Source organism: Monodelphis domestica, chromosome 1 (genome assembly GCF_027887165.1).
Source record: "Monodelphis domestica isolate mMonDom1 chromosome 1, mMonDom1.pri, whole genome shotgun sequence".
In the NCBI taxonomy this organism is placed as follows: Eukaryota; Metazoa; Chordata; class Mammalia; order Didelphimorphia; family Didelphidae; genus Monodelphis; species Monodelphis domestica.
Window position 1 is genome coordinate 126,693,709 of NC_077227.1, and position 11,743 is coordinate 126,705,451.

The 11,743-nt window shown below is 42.2% G+C and overlaps 1 protein-coding gene across 2 annotated transcripts in view; it reads left to right on the forward strand.

The window, feature by feature from the left end:
- ANPEP (alanyl aminopeptidase, membrane) overlaps positions 1–6,714 on the forward strand; it is a 38,195-nt gene extending 31,481 nt beyond the window's left edge. For both annotated transcript variants that reach the window (XM_056806371.1, XM_001369391.4), the window contains exons 17-21: positions 452–562; positions 945–1,112; positions 4,548–4,688; positions 5,137–5,218; positions 6,050–6,714. In XM_056806371.1, coding sequence (XP_056662349.1) covers positions 452–562; positions 945–1,112; positions 4,548–4,688; positions 5,137–5,218; positions 6,050–6,199 — 652 coding nt within the window. In that variant the 3' untranslated portion in view covers positions 6,200–6,714. The remainder of the gene's footprint in view (positions 1–451; positions 563–944; positions 1,113–4,547; positions 4,689–5,136; positions 5,219–6,049) is intronic.
- Positions 6,715–11,743: the final 5,029 nt, after the last annotated feature.

The window sequence follows — 11,743 nt, forward strand, 5'->3', positions numbered from 1 at the left end:
AATTTATCAGCTGGGGTAAAGGCTCTGGTAAAGATAGCTTCCAATTATTTCACAGCTATCATCATGGGTAGAAGAGTCTTTTATGAACAAAGGAAGAAAAAGGCAGTCACTATGGCTTGGGGTAGGGCAAAGGTGTGTGCTGCTAAGTTATCCTGTGCTGTAAGGCTCAGTAGAGTTGTGTGTGTTCAAAGAACAGAATGATGTCTTGGTCTATTCAAGGGTTTCCCACTTTTAAAATCCAATTGGCTCCAGAGAAAGGTACAAATCCTGCTGGTGATGGCACTGTGTGTGCTTCCCAGCCTCCTCCTCCTCCCCAAAGATGGGAAGGGCCACTTTCTGTCATTCTGAGACAAAGTCCTTCCTATTCACAAGAGGGACTCTTCCCCAACCCCTCACAACTCCCCATTTGCCTACCTATCTATACACTGATTAAATCTTTTTCCTTGGGTAGATACAATGAGGTCAATGCTATTAGCACCGCCTGCTCTAATGGTCTTCAAGAATGTGGAGAGCTGGCCTCAGGACTCTTCCGAGAGTGGATGAATGATTCCTTACATAATCCGTAAGTATTGTTAGCATATGGGAAGGGTGTGGTGGCTTCATACTAAACAGTAGCCAGAAGCAGGGAAGATGTTGGTAGGAGCGGGGCTGGGGGAAGGAGAGCTGTCTTGTAGTCACACATAGAGTCGCAAAGTCGTGGCATGTTAGAGCAGAAAGAGGCCTTGCAGATCTACATCATCTTCTCTAAGCCTGTAATTTTATAGGTGAGGAACAAGAGCGGAAGAGGCCAAAAAGCCAGGCCTGGACACCACGTCTTGCTCTTTCCGGCTCTCTTCCAGGTGGCATCCCTCCAAGTCTAAGAGCTTGAGAAGATCACCCTACTTCCTTTCCTTTGCTAAATTCCATCATTTGTCATCTTCCTACATTGCTCTCTTTTCACCTAGGATCCACCCCAACTTGAGGTCTACCATTTATTGCAATGCCATCTCCAGAGGAGGAGAAGAAGAGTGGAACTTTGCCTGGAACCAGTACCGGAATGCCACCCTGGTGACCGAGGCTGACAAGCTCCGGTCAGCGCTGGCCTGCAGCCAAGAACTGTGGATCTTACAGAGGTGTGTGTGTGCTTGGGTGAGAGCAAAAGCAACAGAAAAGTGGGTGAAATATAGAGCAGGGTACAAACAAATGGTCAGCTCTGGAGACAATTTCTCCCTATCCCCATTGATGAAGTACCTTAAATGTGTTATGTCTATATATGTATGTATGTATGTTTCTTTTTTTATGTAATTTTATCTTATTTTAAAAAATATCCATGGTTTTATGTTTTGTGTTCTTTTCCTCCCCCTGTATGTATGTTTCTATCTCTCCATCTGTGTATATATCTATCTAGCTTCCTGGTCAATAGTTGCATAAGAAGTGGTTCCCCAGTTCTGGGTGGCACCAAGATATAGAACCCCAGAGTTTCCCAGAGCAGAGGATTTCAAGCTCTCGGACAATGCAAAGGGCTTTGGGTTGTCTTGAGTCTCCAGCCTAACCCAAAATACAGATAGTGGACATGGAGGATTAAAAAAATGCTCTTGTGACCCCCTCTAAAAAACTCCAGCCAATAACTGAATTCAAAGACTCAAAAGTGAAAACAAAAACAAAAACAAACCCCTACAACTAAAGTAATCCATGAAAATAACTACTCTCCATTATAGGAGTCAGAGATAGGAGCTTTAATTTTTTATTTTACCACGGACTCTTCCTGGGAACTTATGTACAGCATCCCCCCAAGAAGCTGCTGTTTTCTGCTAGTCTTGGTTACTTACCACGCAGAACCTTTCATGGTGTGAGCATCTTGTCCTCCCCTCTTCTCTTCACTACAGTCAGCCCATACATTGTGCTTAGGCTGGTAAAGCTAATAAGAGGCAGAAGCTTGGTTAGCTTTCCTAACTAGTATTACCATTCAACTAAAAGTCCCCTTCTTCTTCTTCTTGTTTTTTTAATTTCTTTTTGTCTGCTCTTAATTTATCTTGAAACCAAAGGAAGGAACATTCCCTTGGTGGTGTATGCATAGGGTCACTCATACGTGAAGCCCTTCCAAGAGTATTTTCCCCCAAACATTTTTCTACTGGCAAAGTCTTTGCCTGTCTTTTTGTGGTTTACTCTTCAAGAAGAAATCCTAGTTCTCACCTCTCTTCTCATCTATAGCTTAGCTGAGTGTCGTGAAAATTAAAATTTACATTTGACTGTTGCCACAACAGCCACCTCTGATCTGTCTGTTCTTTATACAGTTTGCCTTCTTTTAAAAATTTTATTGATATCTTTTGGTTTTTTTCTGTCATTTCTACTGCCATAATATCTGAATATATCCCCCTTCCCTACTCGACAAACTATCACTTATAACAAAGAAGAAAAAAGAACAAGGAGGGGGAAAAGCAATTTAGCAAAACCAACCAACCCAACAATGGACAGGCTGTCTTTTTTTTTTTTACTCTTTAAAATTTTTTAATTTTAATAACAAATTTCCATATAAATTTTCCATAAGTTATGATCCAAATTATCTTCTTCCCTCCTGGAGCTGGCAATTCAATCTGGGATATAAATGTATTATCATGTAAAACATTTTTCCATATTATTATTTTTTGCAAGTAATCTTAAAACCAAAACTTCAAAACATATACCCAAATAAACAAGTGATGTCATATACTTTTATCTGCATTCCTACTCCAACAGGGGCTGCCTTTTTTTAAAGCTATAGATAGCTTGCTAGCTCCAATTGTTTTGATATAGTATTTCCCAAAAGTTTTATTACTAACAGATATATACATTAAGACTTTTGGGATACTGTAGATTATACCATAATCTATGGACTATTCAAGGGATTTTCAAAAAAAAATTTTTTTAAGTCCTTACCTTCCATCTTGGAATCAATACTGTATATTGGTTCCAAGTCAGAAGAGTGGTAAGGGCTAAGGCAATGGGGGTTAAGTGATGTAGCAGTCCACCCCTAGCTATGGGCAAGGGGAACAGTTGGTATGTACAGATTGTCTTAGAAGAGAGCATGCTCAGTCTTGAGCATGCTCAGTATTGCACGTGGCTGGGAAAGCCTCTGACCCTTGACCCCAGCTTCCCCCAGGTTAGGTGGGAACACAGGTTTCTTTGTGCTCACCTGGTTAAGAGAAACTACACCTATACCTTGTCATTAACCAATGATGATCATCCCTATGTACTGTGTATATTTGCATATCAAAGAGATTAAATAGGGCCCAGCCAGCTCCGCCCTTCTCTTTTCTGCTCTTGCTCCCAGCTCTTGCATCCCAACTGATGCCTGTCCTTGGCCAGGCTCCATCTTTAATCTTTCTCTATCATCTCTCTGACCTGTGTGGTATTGAATCTGGATCTCTGGACTGGTAAAAGCCTTCAGAAGGGTCCTTTGATCAGAGCTTGGCTGTGGCTTATTGATAATTAATAAAGACTCATTCCTGCCACCTCATATCTCTACTTCGACTCCGTCATCCCCCTCATGGTATCTAAAACTTCTATCCTTTCTCTATCTTCCTACCTTAAAGCTTCTCTGAGGAAGCTTTAAGTGACTTGCCCGGGGTCACACAGCTGGGAAGTGTCTGAGGCCAGATTTGAACCTAGGACTTCCTGTCTCTAGTCCTGGCTCTCAATCCACTGAGCCACCTAGTTCCCCCCAATAATTTTGTTTTTGTAAAAGTTGTTTCACTCTGTCTCCTTGTTGGTTCTTTCATTCCTGTATTCATTTTGTGGCTTATTTTAATATTGGTTATAGAAAATTCTTATGGTGATGCTGAGCTTCTGCTTTACTCTGCCATTTTGGTTACACCCCTGGAAGCTGGAACTTAATAATTTTTGAAAGACTAAAGGAGATCTATATTTACCTTACAGCTGACTTTTGAATCCATTCTCCTTCTCTTCCCTTTTCCTCCTCCCCCAAGATGCTCTTTCATGGGAGTACCTATTCCTCATAGCATGCCAAAAAGGATAAAGAGGAACTTTCTTCAATACTTCAAAGATGGGCAATTTTGCAAATGTAGGTACTTGAGTCACTAGTTTAGATGGCAACTCCTCCAAGACTGAAAAAAAAAGGTTTTGGAGAATTCCTGTGACTAAAAAAGCAGCTGGATGGCTCAGTGGATTTAGAGTCAGGCCTAGAGATGGGAGGTCCTAGGTTCAAATCTGGTCTCAGCCACTTTCTAGCTGTGTGATCCTGGGCAAAGTCACCTAACCTCCATTGTCTAGCCCTTACTGTTCTTCTGTTTTGTAATTAAAGTTTAGTATCAATTCTAAGACAGAAGGTAAGGGTTTCAAAAAACAAAGAAGAGAAAAATATGGTGGAGGAGTCACTTTGACTTCAATAGGCTGGTCCTTTGATGATGGTACAATAATGAGGTTACATGAAAAAATAAACAGGAAAGCACTTTGGCTTTTGGGGAGAAAAGTACTTTTGCAACCACATTTCTTATGGTTAATTTTTAACCAACAAAGCCATATAAACTGGGAAGCTACTTTCTTATCTAGTCTTGACTTTCTCTGCCTAGATACCTATCTTACACTCTGGATCCCAACCTGATACGGAAGCAGGATGCAACATCTACCATCACCAGCATCAGCAGTAATGTGATTGGGCAAACTTTGGCCTGGGACTTTGTTCGAAGCAACTGGAAGAAGCTGTTCCAGGAGTGAGTCTCTTGGGAGAAGGGCTTGGGGAGGAGAATCCTGAATTAGACTTTATCTATAAGACCTTGGAAAAGTAATTTCCAACCTGAGCCTTTCTCAACTGTAAAATCAAAGAGTTAGACTAGATGACTCTAAAGTCCTTTCCAACTCTGAATTATTTGATGCCCTTCTCTTTCTACAGAGAGGGCTTGAGATTGGGAAACGAGTGCCTGTGTTGATGAAGGCATTGCTCAGAGAAAATGGGTCTGAATGGCTCACAGGACAGATTTTCTCCAAGGGAGTAGTGACTTTGATGAATCAAGCCACCTGGGCTTATAGATCCCGAGGGGCTGGTATTCATGGAAGACCCAATGTGTTTCTTGTGGATAACTTCCTGTGTCCTCACCTTGGCCCCTTGGGCAAGGAAGAAGGCAGAGAGCAACAATTCTGACTGTTCATCCCTCTCTACAGCTATGGTGGTGGCTCCTTCTCTTTCTCCAACCTAATCCAGGGAGTGACCCAGAGGTTTTCCACAGAGTTTGAACTTAAACAGGTAAGGCTATTTCTTGGTTATCTCATCTGCTTCTGGGCAGTACCACAACCATCTGATGCCCTCTTGAGAAGAAGGAAATTTACAAGAACCACTGTGGTGGCAGAGAGGTTGTAGGCTCCCATATGGCTTCTGCCTCTCCTCCAAATCTTGCCTCAGTAGTTTCTCTCTCTTTTTTTTGGTAAACCCTTACCTTCCGTCTTGGAATCAATACTGTATATTGGTTCCAAGGCAGAAGAGTGGTAAGGGCTAGGCAATGGGGGTCAAGTGACTTGCCCAGGATAATCATGGTGTTTGAAAACCCAGGACTTAGGTTTAAATCTCTATTCTTTATAATCTACTTGATTTTAGTCAAATTACTTCTCACACCATTAGTTTTATTATCTGTAAATGTAAAGGGTTGGATTTGCTGAGGTACAATGGAAAATCATGTTGTGCCTGGAATCTGGGTTGAAATCCTGGCTTGGTCACTTATTATCTGTGTGACCTTGGGCAGGTCACTGAACCTTTTGGGGCCTCAGTTTCCTGAAAGTGAGGGAATGGGTCTATCTGGCCTCTAAAGCCCTTCTAACTCTAAATTCTGTGATCCTGTCATCTGAATTCTCATTGGATTTCCCTTAAAATACATGTCTGGGTGTGTATTTATTTATCAGAGGTGTGTGTTTAGAATGGGATTTACTGTAACAGATTTTCACTACTTATAGAATAGTTTTTTTGTCCCTGGAAAGGGTAAATCCTGGGTGCCAGGGGCAGATCAGTCTCCCCTTAGGATAGTCGCTTCCAGAAGAAGAGAGAGCACAGGCAAAGATGTGATTAATCTTCTGTTTTCTGCAGCTTGAACAATTCAAGGAGGAAAACAAGGATGTCGGCTTTGGTTCAGGAACCCGGGCCCTGGAGCAGGCTCTGGAGAGGACCAAGGCCAATATTAAATGGGTGAATGAGAACAAGGCGCTTGTGTTAGAATGGTTTACAAAAAACCAGTAAATAGTCTTCCAGTTTGTGAAGGTAGTTGCAGTGTTCCCCTGTGTGCCCAACTCTGAAGTATGCGTGTCTCTCTTGGAGGCCTGGAGCCCAGCCAGAAGTGGGGTGATGGGCAGAGCATTCTAAGGAATCTTCCTATGCCCCCCTTCTCTGCCTCCATCTTTAGGCTCATACTACCATTCTTGATACTTGGTATTATGCCCCCCCCCCCCCATTTTTCCCCATGCCGGGCCCACTTGGCATTGACAGAACCTGAAAAAAACAAGCTCCTGGGAGCATCATGGACTCATTTTACCAGAGAGGCATTGTTCCAGGGCTAATCTCAGGGAAGCCCATGTCCCTTGGGCTGAAAGACTCAGATAAGAAGTGGACTGTTCTCTGGTTGCCATCCCCTCTCTCTCCCTACCTCTCCCTACCTCTCCCTCACCTTCTGATAAATCCCAGCTTCTGATAAATCAATGGGGAAAATATCTATTTTTTTTCCAAGGGAAAATGTAAATAAATGATTCCTAAATGAACTTTCTAGTCTGTTTTGTTTTATTTTTTTAATAGTAGGAAAAGGTTTAAGATAGCTGTACTGATATTCTGAGAATGGGGGAGGAAAGGATAAAACTGGTCCAAGGAGACCCCTTCAGCCCTTCCTGGATCCTATTCCTTGAATGTCTGAGATCTGCTTCTGGAACTTTGGGGGAGTGGTGCCTGGATAGGAGTCCAGATGCCAGAGAATCCAAGGATGGAGGGTCACCCACTCCAGAAAATTGGGGGAAGGCTGTGCCCAGAGTCATATTAATATGGTTGTGGGTGTGTTTGTGGCCTCTGTTGACTGGTAATATTTATTCTAAGCTTAAATCCATCTGCCATGTTTATTCAGCTCCTAAATCTCCTTTGCATGAGGGAGGTTTGAGGAGAGGGATGGAATTATGGATATAGATGATGGGAAATTGGGGGAAGAAGGAAGGGACACAGTTGCTAGCATCAGCTAATCTCCACTGAGTCTAGAATTTCCCACTCTTGAAAGCTTACTGGGGGCAGAGACCATGCACCAGGTCCTTTTGTATACCACAGGGTTTAAGCAGTTTGGGGGTTCAGAAAATTTTTGAAATGATCAATTGAATGAATTTATAAAAGTCTACTGCATTTTTATTTTGTTGTTTTATTATATATTAATAGATGTATATTATATATAATATTTTTATTAATAGATTTCTAAACATTAACACTCTCCCTGCATGTCCTTAGAGTTTTACAGACTTAGAGAATCGTTCAAGGGCACTAAGGTTTGCCCATGGTTAAAGAGCCAATACATGTAAGATACAGGCCTTACACTACCCTATGCTATCTCTGCTTTGTGGCAGTTGACTAGAAACAGGGCCTGTGATTATATTGACAAGATGAATTCATGACATCTGAATGAATGAAAACCCATTGACAGTGTAAGTCAGCACATTCTGACTTGGGAGTTGCCAAGAGCTTTGGGAACTGATTGCTGGTATCCCTGGCTGCTGAGTCAGCTCTCCAGCCACTAGTCCATATTGCCTCTCATAACCACAAAGCTCTATAAGAGTGTATCAGAGAGAGGAGGAAGAGGGAGGGAGGGACAAGGAGGAAGAGAGAAGGAGGAAGCGGGAGGGAGGGAGAGAAAGAAGGAGGAAGAGGGAGGGAGAGAAGGAGGAAGAGGGAGGGAGGGAGAGAAGGAGGAAGAGGGAGGGAGGGAGAGAAGGAGGAAGAGGGAGGGAGGGAGAGAAGGAGGAAGAGGGAGGGAGGGAGAGAAGGAGGAAGAGGGAGGGAGGGAGAAAGGAGGAAGAGGGAGGGAGGGAGAGAAGGAGGAAGAGGGAGGGAGGGAGAGAAAGGAGGAAGAGAGAGTGAGGGAGAGAGACACACACATGGAGGGGGGGCAGGAGTGAGTCTGTGTGAGGGAGGGAGTGTATATGTGTGTGACCATGAAGCTGATGATCTAGATTCAAACTCAATTGGGTTATTGGGTAGTTACAGAACTTTCAAAGCTGAAAGGGACCTTGCAGCTCATTTAATCCAATCTCCTCTCTTTAGAGATGAAGAAATGAGGGTATCATGAAGTGGAATCCCTTGCCCAAGGTTGTACATTGAAGAGTAGAGCAAATTCTCAAGACTGGAGACTGTTGATCTCAGGGAAAGGGGTTTTCCCCTCCATTCACACTGCTTCCTAATCTTAGGTGGGGCTCTGGCACTATGGGTTGAGGAGAAAGAGATGAGCTCAGCCTAAAGCCGGTGAGCGGCAGCTTCCCCAGCGTCCTTCAGCAAGTGCTGTTGAGTAACTAGGTGGTGGGGTAGGTGGGGAGAACAGGGCAGGTGTCCAGGAAGAGCCAGGGGGTTAGCATTGAAGAAGGTGATTCAAAGTCAAATCGGCTGTGGCGTCTCTCCCCAAACAAGTCTCATCTCCAAATTAAAAACCCTTCCTGGATTTCCTCTTGATTAAACCTGGCCCCATCTCCTTCCTGGGCAGGCAGCTTTCCTGGCGCCAACCCCTAGTGGCCTATGGCTCTCGCTTAAGTCCTTCCTGGCACTTTCCCACTTCCCCAAGTCAAGATCTCCCTCCCTCTTCCCCTCCCTCTTTCCCCTAGTCTCAGCTTTGTTCAGGGGAGGGTTAGGTGGCTCTGTCCTCAAATCTGCAGTTCCTGTAAGAAGGTTTGAATGTGTCCTGAGCAGCCTAGGTCTGGATCTTGTAGCCAAAGCCCCTGGTGTTCTTTTTGTGAGGATGGGCATTTCTTTAAATCTGGAATCGGAGTATTTCGCTTCTGAGGCCCCTGGGACTTAAATAATATAAGCTGCCAGGGAGAGTTTGTAAGTAGGAATCTTGCAATTTTAGAACTGGAAAGGATCTTAGAGATGATCTAGTTGAACCCCATAATTTCATAGAAGAAGGAATTAGGCCCCAGGAAAAAAATGACTTGCTCAAGTCCACATGGTTCTTGAATGGGAAGAGGAAGGATTAGAAATAAAGTATTCCAGGCTTCTCAAATAAAAGGGAAGTGTTAGGATTAATTAAGCATAAGAACTAATTAGGAGCATTTGGGTTAATTTGGGCTCCTAATTAGTTCTTATGCTTAATTAATCCTAATAGAAGCATCAGAGATGGGGTGTGTGAGAGGAACTCTTCTGGGGAGAAAGTGATTTGGCAGAGAGAAGGAAAACAGGAAGAAGACAGGAAGCAATGGCTAGGTCATTATCATCTACCCTTGGTCAAAAATTCCTAGAAAACAAGGAATCCAGTGGCATTTCTTTGTTCCAGGTCAAGGTAAATAGGTGTCTGATTAGTGCTATGGGATAGAGATGACTCACAGGCCTGGGTATCAACTTCCTTTGCATTGTTTCCATGATTATCTCTTCTCACCTCTTACACCTCAGAGATGTTAAATGAGCCGCCAATTGATGCATCAAGCTGTTGGGAATGGGAGAAACTTGAGAGACTGACTTTTTTTTAAAGCTCTTACTTTCTATCTTAATAACAACTCTAAGACAGAACTGTATAGGCTAGACAATCGAAGTCAAGTGACTTGCCAAGGATCACATCGCTAGGATGTGTTTAAGGCCAATTTCAATCCAGCTATTCCCAATTCCAGGCCTGGTACTCCTCTGTCCATTGTGCCACCTCCCTCCCCGAGAGACTGTCTTGAAGACCATAACTTGTGACCTGGATTTTAGCAATTATGAGTTCACAGATTTAGAACTGGACACATGGACCTCTCAAATCAAGTTCAGTCTCCTCATTTTTTACAGATAAAGAAACTGAGGCACAGAGCAGTTCAATGATTTGTCTAAGGTCACACAAGTAGTAATTGCCAGAAATGGGATTTTAACTCACACTATGTCTAGGAATATCTAGAAATTTGGGTTATTTATTGGTTCTCTGCATTGAAGGTTGTGAAAGAGCTGAGCATAGGAATAATAACTTACTTTTACATAGTTCTTTTTGATTGACAAAGTATTTTCTTCTTAACCCCATGGAAGGGCCTCTGGGTTTCAGTTTTCCCTGGGAGTACTTGATCTCCAAGGTCCTTCCTATTCAACAAGTTAACAAACATTTATTAAATACCTTCTATGGCCAGACATTGTATTAAGCATTAGGGATGCAAAGAAAGGCAAAAAGAAATGTCTGCTTTCAAGGAACTCACATCTTCTTGGGGGAAACAACTTGCAAACAGCTATATACAAACAAGGTGTATATATATACATATACAGGATCATTTGAATGTAATCCCAGAGGGGGTACTAGCATCAAAGGAGATTAGGAAAGACTTCTTAAAGAGGTAGGATTTGGGTAGTCTTAAAAGAAGCCAGAAGGAGATGAAGAGAGTTAACAATGCCTTTTATTTGGATTCTTCTTTTTTTTAAAAAAAAAACCCTTACTTTTGGTCTTAGAATCAATACTATACATTGGTTCCAAGGCAGAAGAGTGGTAAGGGCTGAGCAATGGGGGTGAAGTGACTTGCCCAGGGTCACCCAGCTAAGAAGTGTCTGAGGTCAAATTTGAACACAGGACCTTCTGTCTCTGTTTCATAGAAGAGAAAAACAACATTCATGAATCAGGAAAGGTCAAAGCTGCCTCAGGTCTGGCTGCTTGCCATGGGTTCCATGGTAGTAAACAACAATGGTGGGATTCAGCTTCTCAAGCCAAGGGGCTAATATGATACCTGGCACACAGTGAGTTTATATGGATGCTGTTCCTACTTAAATGGTTACTTTGGTCCAGGTCTGCTCTGAAGATCTCTTTCCATATTGTCACTGGAGACAAAGAGTCTAGTAAATGCTTCAAGTTTTGGTCTGAAAGAGCAATCAACATGGAGTAAGGACCCCTGGATTTGAAGACACATTGAGGTGTCTCATATCAAAAAATAAATACAAAAACATCTTAGAAAAAAAGATCAAGGAGGGAGAATTCAAGAACCACTGGACTACCTGAAAGCCAAGACAAAAAAAAAAGTGCCTGGATATCATATTTAAAGAAATCATGAGAGAAAACTGACTTGATTTATTAGAACCAGAGGACAAAGCAAATAGTCAAAGAATCTGCTAGTCACTGAAACTTCAGTATGAAAACTCCCAGGACATCATAAACAAAATCAAGAGCTTTCAGGTCAAAGAGAAAGTGCTTGAAGCAATAAGAGAGAATTCAAGTGCCAAGGAGCCCTAATCAGAATTAGCCAACACTACTATAAAGGAGTAGAGAGGTTGGAATATGATATTTTATACCAAATAAAAATAATAATAGCAATATATCGCATATATATGTATAGTATTTTAATATTTGCAATGTATTTTACATAGTTCATCTTGTTTAATAATAACAGCAAAACTAAGACTAATCCAATAAGGGAAAAATAGATGTTCAATGAAACAGAGGACTTCCAAGCATTCTTGATGAAAAGATTACAGGTGAATAGAAAAATTGAAATTAAAGGTAAAAATTTAAACTATTAGAGCTGGAATAAACTTTAGGGATTATCTAGTAAAAGTCTCTCATTTTAATTATTGAGGAAACTGAGATCCAGGTGATCTGCTCCATGTGCC